Below are 21879 nucleotides of genomic sequence, written 5' to 3'. Positions count from 1 at the left end.
GAAAGCTAGGAGTGACGGGCCAAGGGTGCCCAGCCTGGACGAAGTCTCGTGGGTGCCGTAGAGGACAGGTGAGGGAGCCTGGCATGGGATGGTGTATTGTTACATAATGGGAGGGAACTCTGGGTTCTGGGCAGATGGAGACAGGAGGCAAGGAATGTAGGAAAGGCAGTGAGCGTGGCTCTGCTTCCTCTGGGGAGGGAGAGGGACAGTGTGTGGAAGGCAGGCGGACGAAGAACCCAAGAATTCCTTCACTGTTGGAGAGATCCTGTACAACCAACCACACCTCACGACCTTGCCCGTATCTGTCCATTATGCTCCTGAAGGCTGCACATGGATATTAGGGTGCTAGGGCAGGGACCAGGCAAGCAGCCTGAAGAGTAAGTAGCAATTTGCCAGATAAAGCCGTCTCTATGGGAGTTAGGGGTAGAACTTCATTGGCTTTGGGCTTCTTTGGGTCACCCGCCTTGACAGGATTTTCCAAACGCAGCCTCAGTGTCCTTTCCACCAGGGAGGAATAGGAAGAATGTGTTTACTTGATATCCTTCCTTGGCACCCCACTCCTGATTACCCTGGTGGATGAAGAGTGAAATAAAAATTAGCATGTTTATCCCACTTTTAAATTCGTTTAATGAGAACTCATTTACCCTCTCCCAATTTAAATTCGTAATAACACCATAACCTTTCAGAGCTCATTATTACCCATCTTCCCAGATCTTCCTGTTGGAGAAGCTTTCCTTCCCAAGTCCTCCTGCCCCTCCCCCCCACAGGAGCTTGACACTGTCAGGCAGTCTGCAACATCCGACAACTGGGCCCTTTGCACAGCCCAGTCAGGTGCTGTCCTTGTATCACTATTGTGGTTTCCTCTTTTGGTGAGTTTAGTTTTTAATCTGGCCATGGTCACTTACTGTTTCACTCAGCAATGATCCCATGTTCCTTTCCTCCAAAAACCAAAGTGGACTCAGCCCCATTCTCTGCTCTTTCCTATCCTCCAGGGGTCACTGAACTAACTCACTCCAAGCTGGTGTGTACAGTGTCTGAGCAGCTAACAGCCCAAAAGCTGGAGTCACCATGGCGGCAGGAGTTGCAGCCTGGCTGCCTTTTGCCCGGGCTGCGGCCATTGGGTGGATGCCAGTGGCCAACTGCCCCATGCCCCTAGCTCCAGCTGACAAGAACAAGCGGCAAGATGAGCTGATCGTCCTCAACGTGAGTGGACGGCGCTTCCAGACCTGGAGGACCACTCTGGAGCGCTATCCCGACACCCTGCTGGGTAGCACAGAGAAGGAGTTCTTCTTCAACGAGGACACCAAGGAGTACTTCTTTGACCGTGACCCGGAAGTGTTCCGTTGTGTGCTGAACTTCTACCGCACTGGGAAGCTGCACTACCCACGCTATGAATGCATCTCTGCCTACGATGATGAGCTGGCCTTCTATGGCATCCTCCCTGAGATCATCGGAGACTGCTGCTATGAGGAGTACAAAGACCGCAAGCGGGAGAATGCGGAGCGGCTCATGGATGACAATGACTCTGAGAACAACCAGGAGTCCATGCCCTCGCTCAGCTTCCGCCAGACCATGTGGCGGGCCTTCGAGAACCCACACACCAGCACCCTCGCACTGGTCTTCTACTACGTGACTGGCTTCTTCATTGCCGTCTCGGTCATCACCAATGTGGTGGAGACGGTTCCATGTGGCACGGTGCCTGGGAGCAAGGAGCTGCCGTGTGGAGAGCGCTACTCGGTGGCTTTCTTTTGCCTGGACACTGCCTGCGTCATGATCTTCACAGTGGAGTACCTCCTCCGACTCTTCGCGGCACCCAGCAGATACCGCTTCATCCGCAGCGTGATGAGCATCATTGACGTTGTGGCCATCATGCCCTATTACATTGGCCTGGTCATGACCAACAATGAGGATGTGTCCGGGGCATTTGTCACACTCCGGGTCTTCCGCGTCTTCAGGATCTTCAAGTTCTCCCGACATTCCCAGGGCCTACGGATCCTGGGCTACACCCTGAAGAGCTGTGCCTCAGAACTGGGCTTTCTTCTCTTCTCCCTTACCATGGCCATCATCATCTTTGCCACTGTGATGTTTTATGCTGAGAAGGGCTCCTCCGCCAGCAAGTTCACAAGCATCCCTGCGTCTTTCTGGTACACCATAGTCACCATGACTACACTGGGGTAAGTCAGTACCACTGACCTGAATAGGGCGGAGTTGGTCTGATTGATCATGAGACTTTAGATGGTGTATCTGGACTTGAGTTTATTGGGGGGAGGTGAGGCATGTGTGTTATGAAGCATGGGGGAAGTAAGTCACCATGTCTGTCCTCCAGGCAACAGGTTCAGTGTGTGAGATGGCAGGGGAGTGCCTCTAAGCTGTGTAAAGGAGAGCAGTGGGCAGTGAGGCAGAGCCTAGGAGAAGTTGGGTGGATGGTATACAATCTGTACACGCCGATTTCCTTCCACGATCCTCCTGTGCCTTCTTCTTTGTAGTATATTTGCAAGCTCCTTTCTCGTTTGCCTCGTTTCTTTTCTGCTGCCACAGACTCTCATGAATTCAGTATCTCTGATTAGAATTTCTCTCAATGACAACGATTTTGGGTTTTCTGAAAAGCAAGGTACCGTTTTTTTTTTTCTTCACAAAAGAAGGAACAGTCTTGTTTTATCAGTTGGAGTCAGAGATGGAAGGACCCCAGCCTACTTGTGTGTCTGTGAAATAGTCTCAATGGGTTATGTGGTCAGACAAGCAGCAATATCATCAGAGGGAGAGCCAAGTACTGGGTGAGGGCTCGGGTGACTTTCGCTTCCAGATCTCTGAGTTCTCCACTACACTGAGGTCACAAAAATACATTTATGATGCTGGGATGTGAAGCTTTCCATCAGAGGAAGGGGTCCCAGGAAGGAGATTAAAATCTTCACCCTAACAGGGTTAGAGCAAATAAAGTCAGCTTTATGGAGACATAGATTTCAGAAGGGTTTTTGCCTCAGCAGTCGGAAACCATGAGACTAATGAAAAATCCCTCCACAATTCATATGCCGGGTCTAGATTTGCTTAGACAAGGAAGCGTTATATTGCTGATGGAGAGTTCATGAAGCTTTTTATTTGGTCTTTGACAATTTGGTTGGTGGGATCCTGGTGATTCAATTGTTTTCCTGGTTGAACCCCTGTTGTGGTGCTATAGGTTATTCCACAGTGCTGCGTGTGTTTATTGGGAATGACTGAGCAGGTGATTGGACCTCTTAAAGTGATTACATTTGTCATTCTGCCACAAGGGAGGAGCAGGGAGGAGAGCAAGGGATGTCACCATCCATTTGCGAAGGCCACATTTGATTCAGGCATTCGCTTTACCTCTTGTCTGTCTAAAGAAAGCCATACAGCCATTCTCCCCAAACAACCACCGCCACCCCCACGCGCACACACATGCACATACATGCATACACACGCTTTCAGATAGCTGCTTACCAGAGTAAGAGTATTTAACTCTGGGACTTTCTTGGAGCAAATGGCAGATGTTAGCTTTTGGCAATATAGGATGTTTGGGATATTGTGTCATGAGGGCTTGGCTTTATATTTTTCCCTTCTGTGTTGACCCTGGCCACCCTTCATTTTCAAAAAAATAAAAATAAAAAAATCCCAGGTACCACATCCCAGCATTCAGGATGCCCCTGATATGACCCCTAGTCACCAGGGTCTTTAGTTGCCTCTTGATGGGATTCAAGACCTGAAAAGGAGGAACTTGTATTGGGATGAATCCCAGGCAGATTGATGGGTGTCAGGGTTAAAATGGGATCATCTTGAAGGAGATTAATAGGAACACTACTGGCCACCTGCCCATTACTTTTTATTATTAGTGTAATAGCATCTGGGTGTCGACCGTGTGTCAGCAGTGCGCTGAGCACTTTGCATATGTTATCTTTAAGTCCTCTCAGCAGCCTTGCAAGGTAGGAAAAGCTGTGCACTCCTTCAAGATACAGAAGGTGAGGTTCAGAGGGCTTCAGTAAATTTCCCATAGTCACAGAGCTGATTTTGGGGTGCTGGTCTTTGAGTCTTCAATGTCCTTTCTCCTTTCACTTTGTTGCTATATTGTTCCTACTCCATCGTGGCCCCCAGTAGAAATCAGGCCTTTGGGCTTATTTTTATTTATTATTACTTTTTAAAAGAGCCTCAGGATGTGTGATATTCTATCATAGTCAAATTACTAGTCAGGCAAGTATCAGCTTGCTGAGTATGGTATGCCAGCCCCTGTCCTGGGCACACAGAGACTGAGTATGGTATGCCAGCCCCTGTCCTGGGCACACAGAGACTGACTATGGTATGCCAGCCCCTGTCCTGGGCACACAGAGACTGGACACGTCATGCATTTCCTTCTGCACAGGTCAGAAGATGTCATTAGAGATCAATGGCTGCTTTCATAGCTAAATTTGGGATTTTAGTGTGGGGTAATGGTTTGTTTCTTTGCCTGTTTGTCTGTAGAGGCAGGTGCAAGTTCAGCATCAGGGGTGGAATGTATCGGCCTCAGGTTTACTTTCATGGAGTGGTGTAGGGCACAGGTAGGCTGCAGGAGAAGATACGTGAGAAGGAAAAGCATCTGCCCACACTGGAGTAGCTGTGGCTCCCCTACAGGTCCTGGATCTCCTCGCTCCACCCCTCAAGGACAAACAGGTTTGCTTCTCCATCCACAATACTCTGAAATGCCTAGCTTCTGAGATGTGAACCAAGTGAGCTAGAAAAAGAAACGTTTAGTCCTCTCTTCCCTCAATTCAGACAAGTCACAAGAAAGCAGTTCTCTTTCTTCCTTCCACCCCGTCTGATTGTAGCTCTGTGCTAGATCAAGCTACTTTGACTTTGACCTGAGCTGGCAGTTGGCACCATTACCATCCTTTGTTTGGCTAAACATAGCAGGTGCTTGACTAAATGCTTTCTGATGGAGGGGTCAGTGTAAGTGGGGCACCTTCCCTATTCGCTTGGTCTGATACCGGTCTCAGTCTCTCCTAGGTGCGTCTGTCCTTTCTTGAGGGTAAATTGAAGGTTTGAGCCTGCAGTCCTGCAGCCTCTCCAGCCTTGGATGCTCTCTCAGCTCCGCTGTTCCAGGAGAGAGGAGAGCAGACTGTACTTGGTGACTGAGATGCTCTCTGGACCACACTTATGTTCTTGCCCTTACTAGGGGACTGTCTGCCTCAACCTTGGAAAGCTCTCCCTTTCTCCCAGCTGATTTCTCACTGGCTAGTTTTAGCCCTGTTGCACCTTTGTAGGAAGTTCATCTTTTTCTAGTCTCCATTGAATTTGAGTCCCACGTGACTAGGCACTATGGACAAACCAACTCTGCAGTGGTCCGATTGCTTCCAGTAACTCCCAGCTGTCTGTGGCCCCTCCCTGCCCTACTCCTTCCTGAGCTCCCATTTCTAATCAACTGCACTGTCCTCAGACCAGTGTCAGCCAACATGCTCAGAGCCAGTGTAAGTGAAGATGTTTGCTCCGCCAGGCTCTGGTTGCCATCTCTGTCTGCTTTCCCACTACCTCACTCATGTGTTAGTAGATGTCCTCCAGGGAAGGATCTCCTGAAGCCAATTATCACCATTTATTTAATATTTCAAAATACTTTAAGCACACAAGAACAACTGACAACCCAAATTATCACCCAGGCTTGAAGATCTCTTTCCTCAGCAGGCTCCTGTGCCGGTAGGAAAGACCCCTGAGCTGTGCCCAGCCTTCCTGTGTGCTCCCTTGACAGTTGAGCTCCCAAATGCACCATTCAAGGATTAATTTCCGTGTTCATAATTGATGCTATAAATAAAACAAATCCCCAATTATCTCAGTTAACAGAGGAGAGGGATAACGTGGAACTCCCGATATTAAATAAGACCAACATAACTAGTTTGGGAATGCATTATATGAGGTGAGTTTTGTCAAAGCAGATTTCCCTTCTTAATTTTGCTTGGCTTTGATTAGCATTATGGTGGCTCTGGACTGGCTGAGCAAGTCCTTGGGGCATCTCAGGTGAGAACATGGGGATGCAAGGATGTGGGAGCCTCTGGCTGTGTGTCCACAGGGGCTGTGGCGGGGTGGGAAGCAGCTTCCGGCCTGGATGGACTGGACAGCTCTTGAACATCTTAAGTGGGGGCAAGGGGGCGGGGAGTTGGGCTTGGGAAAGGCCCCGGAAAATATGGTACAACCATACCTTCTGCTCTACACACTCATGGTGGCTCGCTTACATAATTGTCATCAGTAGCCTGTCTGTCACCTTGTGCTCTGAGACGAGAGCATTTTTGACAGTGTCCAAAAATCACTTTAACAAAAGCAGAATCAATTTTTTTTTTTTACTCCTTCCAATCATGAAGCAGTCTGCCAGTGATTTGCATTTCCCTTTAAAACCTAATCCTGAAGGGTGCCCTGTCTGAGGTTCCAGGAGGCAGGAAGATTCGGCCTGGAAATAGAGAGAACACAGAAGGTTGGGGTTCTCTGTCAGGCTCCCCTGGTGCCTGATCTGAAGCTTGTCTGAGATGTGGTTTTATTAAATCTTCAGTTCTCAGTATTTTTGTCTATACTTTGACAGGGATCACCAATACCTCAGTCTAGATACTGGCAGACAAAGTTATCTATGTGGGGTGGACCCCTGCTCAGGGCCTGCGCATATTATGCTTCCTGAGAACGAATGACTTGCAGGTCTTTTCTTTGTTAGCATTTCTTAACTGATAGTTCCCTGGTGCTGGAATTCCCAGGAGAGGATGCAAACTTACATCTCAACAACGGATCTTCCATTCCTTCAATGGTGAATGCTTCCTGTGTGCCAGAGGGCACTGCTGACTCTCAGAATACACAAGCACTATACTTCTGTAACGTTCCAATGTGAATCTGCAAGGTGATTCAAACACTTCTCCTCCTCAGAACGTGAACAGTCACCTTCCCACCGTAAACCTCCCTTGTCTTCTCCAAGAAGTCTTCCAAGAAGTGAGCAGACAGGGAGGACAAACACTTGAGGCTTCAGCCTTAGGAGGCATGGGACTTCATGCAGGGAATGTTTGCAGGGAGCCCTTGCATAGTATCACTTGGCATGGTCATCTTGAGACATTCCAGGGGCAGGGAGAGGCATAAAGAGAACCTTAGAGAAGTTGCCACCCATGCCTCTCTTCATTCAACTATCCTCCAGTATTCCCAAAACATGAAGTTCTGGGCACTACTATTCTTGCATTCTAATAGAAAGGACAATTCAGTAAATAGATTAAATAAATACACACTATTGGATACATAGAAGAATAAATCATGTCAGGACACATAGGGAGTGCTGAGTGTATTTACTCTCTAATGGTCAGGTCTCCTGGAAACAGGTCAAAGGCTTAAAACTCCCCAGGGCCTTCCTATTCAGAGCCATGGTGGCATGGTTGTCACAAGCAACATGCTTGAGTTGATTCTCCCATTCACTTTCTGATCTCCTGCCATCCCTTGCAGAACTTCCATTAGGAATTTCCTTGCTATTCCAAGAATACCATATTAAATACCCTCCTACCTGATGATTTCTTTACATGTATTATTCCTGCTTTTCTCTATTCTGTCCATATTCCCTTGGGTCTCTGTTCAGCATCTGAGAGGCCCTTCTGATCCCTTAACATAAAATAGCCTGGTAATCACGCAGGCAAGAGATGGTGGTGGCATCTTGGGTGAGAGCAACAGAGATGGGGAACTCAAAGATACTTGCCTCTTTAGAGGTAAAGAGCTGGGGTACTGGCTCAGGGCCTGCTGAGGACCTGAGTTGGGATCCCCAACACCTACTTTGAAAGCCAGGCGCAGTGGCACAACTGTGCCCCAGTACTGGAGTGGGCCTGCAACTCCTTTGCCAGTCAGCACAGCTGGGTTGAGGTGCTTCAGGGGAGAAACCCTGTCTTAAAAGTTAAAAGTGGAGAGAGATATAGGAAAGACACCTGAGGTTGACCTTTGGCTTCTATACACATGTGTGTTGTGGGATATCTACTTGTATGCAGTAACAAGTAGATATTACACACACACACACACACACACACACACACACACACACACACACATACACATATTAAAAGTAAAAAATCCAGGAAGCTTTCTCAGGAAGTATCCACTGGCCTTTCTCCCGTTAACCCAGCTAAAAGTTCATGGCAGGGGATTAGCCACGAAGACCTTCTACACCCTTGGGAGAAACATTTGGTAAGCAGACTTGTCTCTAAAACCCAGGGCAGCTAAGACATCAGTAGGAAACCAGCATGCCCAGAGAACCGAGTTGTAGCCAGGACATCTGAGAGAGGTGTAGGCTGGCAGCAGGGCTGGGAAGCTGGACGGAGCTTTCTCTTTTCCTTACCCAGGCTATGGTTACTGCTGTGTGCTCACGTGTGACGTGTGAGCATGGGCTCACCGTCATGAGGGGCCAGTCCTGGCTCTGACACAGAGGGCACTCTGAGACTGTGCTTTCTGCTTCAACACAGGGTTGACCTAGGGCTTCTGCAAAAAGAAAGGTGAACTCCCCTGGGTGCCACTTTGAGCGACTCAGGTGCCTCCCACTGCGAGCCTCACCGGGACTTTGCTTTGTCATCTGGCAATTGAGATCACTGCAATTTTTGGAAAAGGATTTCCACGCTGGTATTCATTTCACAGCTCCCTTCCAGAACGTCTGGAAATCAATCTCACCCTTTCTCCGCTCGGCGTTGTTTGTGCTTCTCTCCTTAAACACACTAGTAAACACTAACAAGATCCTTCCCGAGGAACCACAATTATTCTGCCTTGAAATACTGTCAACAAACAAACAGAGGGCCCTTCCCCCCTCAGCCAGGGAAAAGCCCCCCCCCCCTCAGCTGCTGCTTGAACCAGTTCAGTTCAGTCACCCAGGAAGGAGTGCTTGTCCCAGGCCATGCGAAGCTCTGGAGCACACTCCACAAGGGCTGGGAGTTCTGAGCCATGGACTGGAGCAGGGGAACCTTCCACCATCCTTGGGCACAAGAGCCTTCGCAGCACTAGCCATTTCTGGGAAGCTGACCCTGGAACACTCATTTATAGAGATTCTTCTTTTGGTGATGTTCAAGTCAGTAGTTCTCTTCTTGGAAGTAGGAAGTCAGTTCTCAGAAGCCATCTTTGGAAAGATTGTGTAATACTGATCTCAGACCAACGTCTAAGAAAGATTTGTTTTGAGAAAAGAGTTACTCTGTGTTTGGGGGCATCCCCAGGACAGGCTTCATGCTGAGTTTGACTTCCTTTAGCCCATCTTGCTTTCCTCAGGACATCCAGCCCCATACAAATGACAGGTATGTGGGAAGGTGGGACTGGGGAGGAAAGAGAGCCCAGCTTTGGCTGACCATGACTGGGTTGAAGAAGATTACATTTAGCTCATGTAATCATATTCTAGGTGCCAGGACTCCAGTGAGTGTCATTAAACTGAATCAGAAAAATCGTTTTAATATAAGTGCCACCTCACACACAAGCTAGTTGATGGAGAGATGGATGAGGCTGGAGACGCCTCCTTTGTAACACAATACCATAAAATCCCTTCACCTTCATTATTTCCTACCAAGGCAATGTGTCAAAATACCCATGAGTGGCAGAACAGCTTGAATTTAATATACAGAAAGTCCAATCAAACAATAAATGGATGGAACTATATAAAGAACCCATTTTCTGGGAGGCTGGCTCCATTCTCCTGAATTCAGCTCCCTAACACATGAAATGTGCATCAATTTTCACCAACTAATGCAGCTGCTGAATTGCCACATGTGATATTTGTTTGCTTCAGAAATGGCAAAGGGGACCTTTCCCTCCCACATTAACTGGCTATCAATGCAAAATTGCAAATCTCATTTCCTTTGATTTGCATCCAGTGGCTCCCAGTCACCCAGCAAGGTACCTTGCAGTGCCAACTCAAGTGGAAGGCTGACCCCACTCTATCCCAGGATCCCACCACTCTCAGGAGCACATCATCATCTTCTTCGAACCATTGCAGGAGCAGAGAGTCTTTGCTCTCAGCGGTCATTGTAGAGACATCTTGGGATGTGCTGCCACACTCTGAATGTCTGTGACAATATGGATGGTCCATAGTCCTTCCTTAGAGGTTGTACCGAGCAAACATTTCATTCTCCGTTGGGTTCCTTCCACCAGCATAGCTCTGCACATTGTCTTCCTTCCCTGTCTCCCAGCTAGCTATGGAGAGATTATAAATGTAAATATCAATAGATCAGTCAAACAGAAGAAAAGAAAGCTAGCTGCTCAAAAATCATACAGTACTGTCAAAGGCTGATAGAATTTTTTTTTCTGGTATGGGATCCTTTTCAAAGTTATTTTTTCAATGACATGGAAAGCAGAGTTAACCATAATTACAGGCTTATAGACTCTTAAGAAGCGTCACTAGTTTACCTTTACTTCTTTCTGGACATGTGTACTTTAACAGTGGGGGAAGCTTAGGAGAGTTAAACTAACCTGTATCAAAACCATAGATAGCATAAGTTTCATTTGATTCAGTAACTATTGAATATCCTGTTTGCTAGGTAAAGCATAAGGCAATGTTGGAGACATAAAAATAAGTAAGAGGGCTGGATGTGTAGCTTACAGGAACAGTGCTTGCATATTGCCTGGTATGTGCAAGGCCCATGGTTCACTCACCAATACTGTTATGTTGAGTGGGATGGGGGAACGAGAGGGGGGGGAGAGGGAGGAGGAGGATATCCTGAGAAGTTCATGATATAGCAGGGTTTGTATGTTCACAGTCATGTACAAGAAAGAGAGGGCCATGTTCTGAAAAGATCAGAAGTGTGTATTGCAGAATAAATATTTAATATTTGCTGACAAATGATTGGCCCAGCAGAAGAGGTGATTGACATTTTAGGCAGACCAACAACAGCAAGTAGGATTTTAATAAGTGGGAATGGGGAACGCAAGTAACTCATAAAAGGGCACGATGCTTGGGGAGCCTGACTGCTGTTTGCTGGGTTTAGAATATAAGAACAGGAACATGGCTTATAATAAGTAGGGGCAAAAGGTTTGCCAGGGACTCAGAGGACCCAAAATAGGAGGGCAGAGAGCTCAGTTGGTAGGCATTAGGAGCCACTAAAGATATTCTGGGTGCATCCACGAGGTAGCTTCACTTGGCAGCTGACTCCTGGATGGTTGTTAGAAGATCTTTTGGGTGCAAGAGTCATTCATAGACTGATCAAGTAAGAGATGAAGAAGTTCTGACCCGATAGGGCAGCAGCAGAACAAGAGAGGACTTGAATGGAAACAGCCAGGAGTCTGAAGGAACTTTGGAATTTAAGAGCAGCTGCTGAGAAGCACAAAGCTGTGGGTTCTAGAGAAGGAACAGGTTGGTGGGTGCTCAAGAGACAAGGACCAGGACTTTGACTTTGGATCTGTGAAGTTTGCTGACAACCCCAGATGTCCTCTGACTAGAAAATGACTCTGGGGCTCTGGGGGAACAAGGCTATGGGAGAAAATTGGAAGACTCTTGAAGGTAGGGTGCTGAGGAAGGAACTTGGAGGAATTCTTCTTGGCCCGTGTCTTACTTGAGTGCACAGCCCGATACCATTTGCAAATAACTTTACTAAAGCTTCTCCCTTCTCTGTCTCCTTGGCCTATGGAAGTTCACTTTCATACCGTGTTTCTGCTATAACTGAAAGGGAAGATTGATCCTCTGAGTAAAGCAAGGTTTTATTTTTAGTGTCCTACAATGATAAGTAAATAACAGCACCCATCAGGGGAAAAATTTTGTTCATGGGTTTTGCAATAGAAAATAAATAAATATGCCCTTATGTTGGCACGTGGATAGGAGATGAGACTGAAATAGTCACAGACAGACCAAGAGCCATCTCTGCCTGGCCCAGGGTGGTACTGAAGCAGGGAGCTACAGTCGTTGCTGGTCTTTTGCAGTGTCAGACCCTGGGACAACGATTCAAGAACTTGAGACATTTCTTCTCCCACTTGCTTTCTTTTTCTTCCTGGGTGAAATAAGTTAGCTGCTCCTGTTGATCCACTAACCCTATCCTCTGACATGCCCCCCACCCCTCATGTGGGCCTTTGGGAAGCAGCTAGGGGGAAATGATGCTTTCATAATTCAGTAAAGATACCTCACAGCAAAAAAAAAAAAAAAAAAAAAAAAAAAAAAAAAAAAAGACACAAATCAAGTTCATATTAGGAGCTTCAAAGAGAGAGAAGGGAAATAAGGCTCCAACCCTGTGAGGTCAGCATTCCATCCCACTCTGCACATGGGAAGGCCATGACGCTGTGCCCAAGCTCCCACTGCAGGCAGGCACGCTGAGGTCTTTTGATTCCATTTGAGTTTCCTGGGCCTCCTAATGAGCCTTGCTCCAATAAAAGATGTCTGTGCTTATAGAGCTGTATTGCAGGCTTCAGTAAGGAAAGAGGCATGAGTGAGACACAAGGGGAAGGGAACAGTGGAGGTGACGTGTTAACGAGGGCTCCACGGAGGCTATGGCATTTCAGCTAGACCTTGAAGACCCTGGTGGAAAAATGAAATGCATTAATTGGCCATTTATTTAACAGGTATAGGGAGAAGGTCATGCACCATTCTAGGGCCATGGTTCTTAACCTGTTGGGTTATGACCCCCCTCTGTTGGGGGTCATAGATCAGATATCCTGCATAACAAATATTTACATTACAGTTCATAACAGTAACAAAACTGCAGTTATGAAAGCAATAAAAATAATTTTATGATTGGGGTCAACATATGAGGAACCATATTAAAGGGTTGAAGCGTTAGGAAGGCTAAGAATCGCTACACAAGGGAGTGAGGAAGAATTTGTAGACACAACAGAAAAGTTCTTGGAATTGACATTCTATGAGATAAGATGAGAATGAAATCTTGATTTAACAGTTACAAAGAAAGGGCTAAAGTTGGGAAGTGAGAGGAAGAGGAGGCCTGATGTGTAGGGAAGTCTAGGGGTCCACAGGACAGAAGGGCAGAGGGACAGCAGCTGCTCCCAGTTTCCGGTGTGACAGCGCCCCTAGCAGTTGGTTGGGAGTCTGAGAAAGGCTGCGTCCAGGACACTGCGATGACTTAAGAGCTGTGATTGAGCCTCTTTAGGGCTGTAATTCAGCAGTGGAGAAGTGAGTGTTTGCCATCTGTGCTGAAGACAGAATGAGTGGGAATAGGTTCACCCTGACTACAGCCATTACTCTTCACAGCAGTCACTGATGGTGCTTAGCTTCAACAATGGCCGAGGCACAAGCTTCACACAGGTTGTTGAGAACGGCTCACTCTCCCAACCACCACAGATTTTTTTCTTTCTTTCTTTTTTCTATTGCATCTGGCTTGTAGTTGTCTTTCTTGAGGCCTACTCAAGACTGACTGCTTGCCAGTGGAAAGATTGGATTTCCCATAGAGTTGGTCTGTATAGCATCCACTCTTGCCCAGTCACCCATCAGTCACTTCAGTCCAAAGGAAACTGGAGGGTGTTTCTTGAGAAATGAAAAAAAAAAAAAAACAAACAGAACAAGAAACAAACAAACAAAATGTTCCTGACGCTGTCATGTGCAAAGGGGAGAAAGACACAATCGCCCCAACTCACTAATATTGCAGGGTTTGTGTACAAAAGTTATGAGACAGGAGGATGAACAGAGAATGTAAGGAAGAAAATATCTGTGACAGGGAGACTGAGCCAGTGAGCATAGGCTCGTAGGAGCTGGCCTTGTCTGGGCTTGTGGAGTCGTGGAGGCCGGTGGCAGGCAGATGGGGAAGTTACCAATAGGCAAAGCACAGCTGATGAAAAGGGGGAAGGCAACACAGGCAGACATGGGAACTTCCACCACATTGCAAACTCCCCCTTCCCCAAGGACATACACATACTATATAAATATCTTTTATAATAGCTTTTTTCAAAATCTCAAACTATTTCCTCACCTGAGAATTTCTAGTCCCAAGTGGCCTGTTTGATGGCATCCCTAACCATTCCGGAGGCCTTTGGGCACATCTTATCCTTCTAGTGGGCCCCTCCCAGTCTCCTAAAGGAATCACAACTCTGCCCAGTTCAGAATTGAGGGACACTGGCCTGCTTCAGAAGAGGGCTGTGTTCTTTTGCCTCCTGTACCTGGTTTTCCTCACTCTTAGCAACTGGCTCTTTGTAGTGGACCTGTGACCACTTTTACTTCCACAAAGATGGGGATGGGGAATGAAGAAGTCACCTGGGGGTTGTAACCCCTGAGTTGTCACAGCCAATGCTGGCCCTTCCTTGACTAACCCTGGTGCCAGGTATGGGTAGTTTTAGGCTTAGGTTTTCCCGGCAGTGTGGCTGTGAGACTGTTCTGCCTCTTTGGTGCCAGTCTTGTGTTGGGGAGCTGGAGAAGAACAGTTCACAGTATGCAGTATGTGATCATAGGCTGTTTCTGCATTCCCGTCCTTCTAGCCCCCTCTCTGCCTACAAAAACTCCTGGAAGTTCTCCCAAGATTTCTGCACCTGAGAAATGTCTTCAGAGTCATAGTGACTCCAGACTCCAGCCCTGTCTCCTCTTTCAACAAGAATGTTTCGAGCAAGCAAGGGGTGTTGTGTGAGTTAATAAAACATTCTCCTGCAGTTGGACTGGCACACTTGGAACTTGGGCAGAGCTTAGGGAGAGATTAGGAAACTCCATGCCCACTCCCCGCTCCCCACCCCTACACCATGCCTGACTTCCGAATATCTCCATGTAAGGACAACTTCTCATGTGAGGGGGAGAGGCTGAGGACTGTGGTACTTCATGCCTGAGCTGGCTCATGTGGGTTGGCCAAGTCCTAGAGCTGGGGTGGGGCTCTGGGGAACTGTGGAAAGACCATCAGATTGGAAACCAGGGGCGGTGATTGTAGAACTAGCTTTGGGGACTATGTGGCCTTGGGAAGGTTATCTCTCCTCTTCAGTTGTTAGTGTCTTCTTTTAAATGATGAGAGGGATGTAGTTGGTGACTTCCCAGTTCCTAGCTAGCTACTAAAGCCCTGAGCCCTTTGTGCTTCCAAGGAAAACAGGTCATTACCCTAGTAACCTGAGTTATCAATGCCCAAAGAACTGGCCTTTAAATGGCTAGACACTTGGCAACCTTCCCATTTCTATTTCTTCTTCTCTAAAAAGACAGAAGTTAAGAATCCTTGATCAAAGCCCCCCATAAGAAGTGCAAGTCCAGGGGGAAGCCTGATAGGCTTTGCTTGGAGATCCTCTTCCTAGGAAGCCTTCAGGAACTTGGGGGTAAGGAATACGCTATAGTCAAGGTCTAAGTCTGTTGAAGCCCCAGGGCAGAAGCGAGGAGTTGTGAATTCAGTTCTCTGGAATGATCAGTAAGGCAACAGTGAGTAGGTATCAACCCTGGGGGCAAGGGTCTTTCAGTGGGTCTAGTTCACTGTGTCTCTTCAGGGCTCTCACTTACTCCAGCAGAGGGCATCAGGCCTGCCTACAGGGCTCTGGAGATGGGGAGTTGCCCCTGTTTGCTATGGTCCATTTCTTTGTTGGCAGAATCTGGGAGGAGTCGGTGATCACAGGGCGCTATGTACAGAACCCATTCTCCCCCATTTACTCCAGAAGAACAAGGGCTTTGAGGAACCAGAAGGCTCTCTTAGAAAATAATTCTGGAAGGCAGGGGTATATGGTCACAGAAACCACTTGGAGACTCAGATATCTGTCCTGGGATAAACAGTGTGACTGGGTCCCAGGAGAGTATGTGTGGAAGCTTCTAGGATAAACCACCACTCCACCTAGGGTCCTTGCTAGACCTGTAGGATAAACAGTCAAGATCCTGTGCAATATGACTGGCTGGCTTCTGGGGCGGGGGTGGGGTGGGGTGGGGGTATGTGTTACTGGACCCATCATACTGGTGGGCACCTCCATCTTTTCCATACCCCACCTCCCTCACCAACTTAATTTTTCTTATGCTGTTATCATGATTGTCTGCAAATGGCCCTTCCTTTTCTACTTCCTTTATTTTATTACATGAACTCCCCAGAGGAACACAGTAGTCTATAGGATGCTACCCTACACATCTACAGTGTAAGCAGCATGACTTACCTTACTTTAAGTTATTTGGATGAAACCAACCATTAAATGTTCACAGAGGATGGGGAGATGGTGAGCTTGCAGGCTCCCCGGGGGCTGTGAGCCTCCCACTTTCTTTCCAATGCAGGGAGAGGATAGGGTACAAAAAGTTACAGTGAACAGGAGCCACATCTCCCTCTCCCTCTCTCCCTCTCTCCCTCTTCCTCTCTCCCTCTCCCTTTCCCCCTCTCTCCCTCTCCCTCTCTCCCTCTTCCTCTCTCCCTCTCCCTTTCCTCCCTCTCTCTCTCCCTCTCCCTCTCTCCCTCTCCCTCTCCCCCCTCTCTCTCTCCCTCTCCCCCCTCTCTCCCTCTCCCTCTCCCTCTCCCTCTCTCTCTCTCCCTCTCCCTCTTTCCCTCTTCCTCTCTCCCTCTCCCTCTACCCCTCTCCCACTGTCCCTCCCCCTCCCCTCCCCTCCCCTTCCCCTCCCCCCCTCTTTTTCTCTCTCTCCTGGATCCAAAAGCCCGAATTAAACAGCCAGGCTTTCAAGCAGCTCTAGCTCCTCAGCATGAGAGACTCTGGTCTTAGACTCCAGTGACAAGTAGTCACACACACACACACACATCTGCCCCCGCCAGCACATATAAGGAGCTCAGTGGCTGATCACTGGCTCTTCTAACCCATAGTGTGACCCTGTGTTCCTCTCCAAGTGGAGTTAGAAGCCCCAGCAATGGCCTGATAAACACACTGTGCGGAAAATTTTAAGTTGAATAAGACTAGACAGTGAGCCCAGGTACAAGGGTTGTACATTTCAGAGCATGGAGTCAGGGAGGAGCTGCCAGTCCTGTCTGGAGGAGGCCAAGGTATTGTCAGATGCCAATTCTATCTGGATGAGGACAAGAGAAATCACAAAGAGATAGACCTGGTGTGAGTCCGTAGGTCATGCCAGAAAGATGGTTTGTAGAGCTGAAGAGGAAATCCAGACAGAAAATGAAAACTGAAGGGGAGAGAGAAATGTACTGTGCTCTTAGGGGAGGGCATATAGAGACGTGTGAGTGTGTTCCTAGGTGTGGTGATGCACACCTTTAAACCCAGCACTCAGCAGATGAGGCAGGCAGGTCTCTTAAATTCAAGGCCAGCCTGGTCTACAGAGTGAGTTCTAGGACAGCCAGAGCTACACAGAGAAACCCTGCCTCAAAATGAAAAAGAGAAAGAGAAAGAAAGGAAAAAAAGGAAAGAAAAAGAAGTTTGTGTGCGTGTGCATGTGCGTGTGCGTGTGCGTGTGCGTGTGCGTGTGTGTGTTTGTGAATGTGTACGCATAAGAAGGCCTACCTACTCTAAGGGTGGCAGATGAGGCAAGAAAAATTCTTCAGTCATCTGGGCTATCATCAAAAATGGACATTTTTTTTTCTTTTTGCCATCTGGAGTTCTTTTGTTTTGGGGACTTCTTGAGGTGACCCTCTTTCCTATCCTGTTCCAGAACTGCATCTTCAGGATGACTCCTAGATTCAGGCCTTTGGACCCAGGAGAGGGGAAGGGAAGAGGGAGGAGGAAAGACGAGGGGGGACTGAAGGGGGAGGGAGAAGAGCAGGAGAGAGGGGGAGAGGGAGAGGGAGAGGGAGAGGGAGAGGGAGAGGGAGAGGGAGAGGGAGAGGAGATTTCCCTAGATGAAATGGTCCTTGGATGAATGGACCCCTCCCCTGCCTCCTTATCTTACAGAGTTGCTCTGGGCCTGGAGAAGCTAGAGAAAATTGCCAAGTGGCAATTCCAGGTGAAAATTGCCAGGTGACTCTCCCTTGAATTTTTAGTTTTATTTATGAGGAAAAAGTGTTAGGGGTGAGTGGGGAGAGGCAACAGAGTCTCCAGCTGCTGCAGGGACTTCAGTATGTCGTTGCCCAGTTCCTTTATTTAATCAGCATACACTTCAGACATGTGGGCCATGTGTTCTGACTGCATGCAGTGATGAACAGCTATCACGTCCGGTCACCAGGCATGGAAAATGACCAAGGTGACCCGGGGAAGCACATAAAGTGGGCTGTGGAACGAGGTGAAGGGCAAAGCAGGAAAGCAGCGAGCCCCGGACACTCCGGTCCCAGGGGCGTCCTTTCTCCTGATGAAGCCCACTTTGGTTAGGAGGCTGATGCTCTTTCCCTAGTTTTGGAAGAGCTGTAGCCAGTTGTGTTTCTATCCTATTCTTCTTAGTACCATCAAGAATTTTGAAAATATCACTTTAACTCTGCTTAAAAACAAAAACATACAAACAAACAAAACCAAGCAAACAAACCCTGCACGTGTGTGTCACTTTCCTAACTCAGCTTTAATGGCATTTCCTCATAGAACTGTGTCCCCCAGTGTGGATACAGGCTTTACCTCTTACCCTGGGGCTATCCAAGCCTCTTGAGGCAGGGGGAGCAGTGCTAAGAGCTTTATTTCCAACCATCCTAGCCACCTTGGAAGCTGAGGGGGCCCCATGTCTCTCCCATACCTGTATCTCTTATCCCTAACGTGTGCTATGGTCCACAAGTCGTAGGCTGCTTCAATATCCTGTGTTTTGGCTGTCTGAGGGATCACTTCACCCACCTGCTATTAGGGACCCAACTGGGCCATCTGTAGTGGAAATCTGCTTCAGCTCAGCACTGTGTGCGAAGCAGGCAGCTCCCAGAGCCTAGGCCCATGGCCCAGGAGGAGTCTTGGCCCCTCTCCTCTCCCCGCTGGGCCCTGGCCAGCAGCCCGGGCATCTCTATTGGTGTGTAAGTGTTCATTTCTGTCCTGACCAGCAATAGAGTTATAACCAGAGGCAGTTTAAAGACACTGGCTCTGGGTAGCATCAGGAATATCCAGGATAGGGTCATGTTCCCTCTCTGCTTCCTCTTTGTGGAGAATGACTTCCTGTGACCACTGAGCTGGTGTCTCTGGGGAGATAACCGGCTTATACTGAGATCAACCGTTGAGTAGTAAATCTTTCAAAAGAGAAGAAAGCATATGTGTGTGTTGAAGCCAGAGTGGGTGAGCAAAGCCAGGTATCTGGGCTCATCTGAACCCCAGGAAACTGCCTAGATAATCATGATGGTTACTGTCGATTGCTGATGGGATAGGATCTAGCATCCGCAGAGAGACAAACCTTTAAGCATGTCTATGAGGGAGTTTCTAGATTGGGTTGGAACCCCACTAATGTGGATTGGTCTGTCCTATGGAAGTGGGTGTTCTGGACTGGATTAAAGGAGAACGGAAGCTGAACACCAGCATTATTTCTCTCTGCTTCCTGACTGCAGATGCAATGCGACCCAGCTGTATTGTGTTCATGCCACCACCATGACTTCCGGGCCATGGTTTGTGTCCTTTGAATTCACTCTTGAAGTGTGAACCAAGATAATCTCTTCCTCCATTCAGTTGTTTTTTGTCAGGGATTTGGAAAAAATAGATGCATTCATTCACAACCTTTTTTTTTCCCCCATTCGGCCATCTCCCATGATCTTGAGCCTCTGTCCTCCATGAAAACACCACTTCTCTGCCTTATCAGCCCTACTGGAGCTGGCGATCTGGTGGTCAGTGTGCATCCTCTGCATGACAGCTGGAAACTGTGGCCAGAAAAGTATCAGGGCTGTGTGTCTGGGTGGTAATAGGAAGTACCTCATATAGTAGGCCAGGCAGTCCTCTAGGTGTTCTGTATTAACTTGTTTACATAGCATCTCCATCAAGAAGTGTTATCATCTGTCCTGCAGATGAGAAAACATGGGCACAGAGAGTTTAAGTGACTTATCCAAGAGCACACTACTTCTCAGTGGTGAAGGTTTTAAGCTTGGGCTTTCTGCCTGTACACCAACCAGACTGGGTCACAGCTCCAAAGAAGAGCACGACTGATTGTCTAGCGCCTTCATTAGCTCCTTTGTGAACATCTGAGTCAGTCAGCTCTTACTTCACAGAACATCGCCCTTAAAATGTAGCAGCTTAAACTTTCAACATTGGTTACTTCCTGAGATTCCGTGGGTTAAGTGGACAGTGCTGTTGCCCCAGTCTAGCTGGCTCTATTCTTCTTCCGAGCCATCTGTGGTTCCCTAAGGATGGTCTAGCATGGGCTAACTGACAGTTCTGTGGCTGATGACTGAGCACCCGAGGCATCTGGGATGGATGGCTTAACCCTGGCCTCTCACCACCCAGCAGAGCTGAGCAGAGCACAGCCCTCCATTGATGACAACTGCAGAATCCCCAGTCACTGCATAAAAGGTCAAGCCCTCAGTGCACGGGTTCTCTTCAAGCCTCTGCTCTTTCGATTTTGCTAATATCTAGTGGCCAAGTCCCATTCAGAGGACAGAGAGATCAATCGCACCTTTGGACAGAAGTAGCTGTGATGTCTGTCAAGTTACATTGGGTGTGAGAAGGGTGAGAAATGTTAGTGGCCATTTTTTGTGACCCGCACCAATTGATAAGGGCTTGCTATGAACCACATGGATTGAATTTCATGGTGGGGAAACAGCAGGGAGGAATGACAGGGTTGTCGGGGGGTCTCCACATGGGTGTGTTATTAGCCTGGTCCAGAAGCCAACATAAATGCAGGGCTCTCCATCCCTAAGTGTGGATATATATGATGCACTCTGTGACTCCTTTGGTTGGGATTTGAGAACACAGAGAATGTTCAGAGAATGGATTATCCTTTCCGCTCCAGGCCAGAGGGTGAGGAGCCATGAATTTGCTTAGTACTGTTAATATGATTGTAGCCATACTTTAAATTTCTAGCTTGAGTCCTAGCCTGGCTTCCCACAGAAGGCTTCTCACTGGTAAGAGCAGATTCCTAAGACAGCAGACATGTCTGGGGACCACCATCTTTCTGCCACTTTCTTACTGTGTGACCAGGAAGAGGTCAACATGGGAACCTCTTTCTTTTATCCTGATAAATGAGGATTGTCATGAGGATTAAAATAATGATGTTTATGAAGTGCCTAAGCTGGAGAGTGGCAGCAGCACGTGCTCAGTGTCAGCCATCCCTGGGGCGGGGTCCATGGGTGGTGATGGCCAGATGAACAGAGCTGTCACTGGTAAATAACTTTTGGCTCACCCAAGAATGCCAGATGGTATGCCTGCAACTTGGGCCAAAGAAGCACAGGGCAGGAGCTATGGGGAGCGTGGCTATGGGGGACACAGCTATGGGACTAGACCCACTCCATGGGCGTCATTCACACAGCCTGACGAGATCGCCTTGAGTTCTGTTATACATGTGAGGAAGGTGAGGGGTTATAGTCAGGCAGCATCTTAGTCACACTGGACTCCAGAGCAATCCACTCCCTGGACAACGCTCTTTAGGTGCTTCCCTTAAATACCCTTTCCTCACACCTACATCCCTCAGGTCCCTGTTCCTATACCACATGCATATCTTTAGCACAGGGATAGGGAGAGAAGACATTTAGACAGTAGGAAGGGAGGCAGAAAGGGAAGGCGCCTCGGAAATGCTGGCAGCTGCCAGGGGTTTGATGGGACTCACAGAGCAGCCTGCAGCCCTTCACTAACAGAGGTCAGGCCTAGCCTTCAGACACCAGGGAACTAAAGAAAGGAGCGTCCTCATCAGACCCATGTCTGACCTTCCCTTGAGTAGAGTTGCCAAGAAGGAGTGAGGAAACAATTATTTATCAGGGATGAATTGGTCAGGAGAGTGGACCTACTCAACAAAGACCAGGAAGCATTGTGCCAATAGATCTAATGGGGGTGACGGGACTTCTCAAAGCACAATGGCCTCGCTGGCGCCAATGCTTGCTTTTTGAGGGATGGCTGAAGACACACACGGCATTTCTGATGAGCACAGGTGGACAGGCCCTCTATAGATAGCCAGAATCCTGGCCTCCAGTGGCTGACCAGCAAAGAGCAAAGAAGGCCAGACTCTAGCCTGTGCCCCGGAACAGAAAGATCTTCACCCTGAACTGTAACGCCCAACCCCTTTCCAAAGCA

The 21879-nt window shown here is 48.0% G+C and overlaps 1 protein-coding gene across 1 annotated transcript in view; it reads left to right on the top strand.

The window, feature by feature from the left end:
• The first annotated feature begins 999 nt into the window (after positions 1-999).
• The window catches only part of Kcnd3 (potassium voltage-gated channel subfamily D member 3), a 208691-nt gene continuing 187811 nt past the window's right edge, over positions 1000-21879 (top strand). Inside the window, exon 1 of the mRNA XM_052179558.1 lies at positions 1000-2174. Coding sequence (XP_052035518.1) covers positions 1069-2174 — 1106 coding nt within the window. The 5' untranslated portion in view covers positions 1000-1068. The remainder of the gene's footprint in view (positions 2175-21879) is intronic.

This window comes from Apodemus sylvaticus, chromosome 4, assembly GCF_947179515.1.
Source record: "Apodemus sylvaticus chromosome 4, mApoSyl1.1, whole genome shotgun sequence".
NCBI classification, from domain to species: domain Eukaryota; kingdom Metazoa; phylum Chordata; class Mammalia; order Rodentia; family Muridae; genus Apodemus; species Apodemus sylvaticus.
This window is presented reverse-complemented; position numbering and strand designations above follow the sequence as displayed.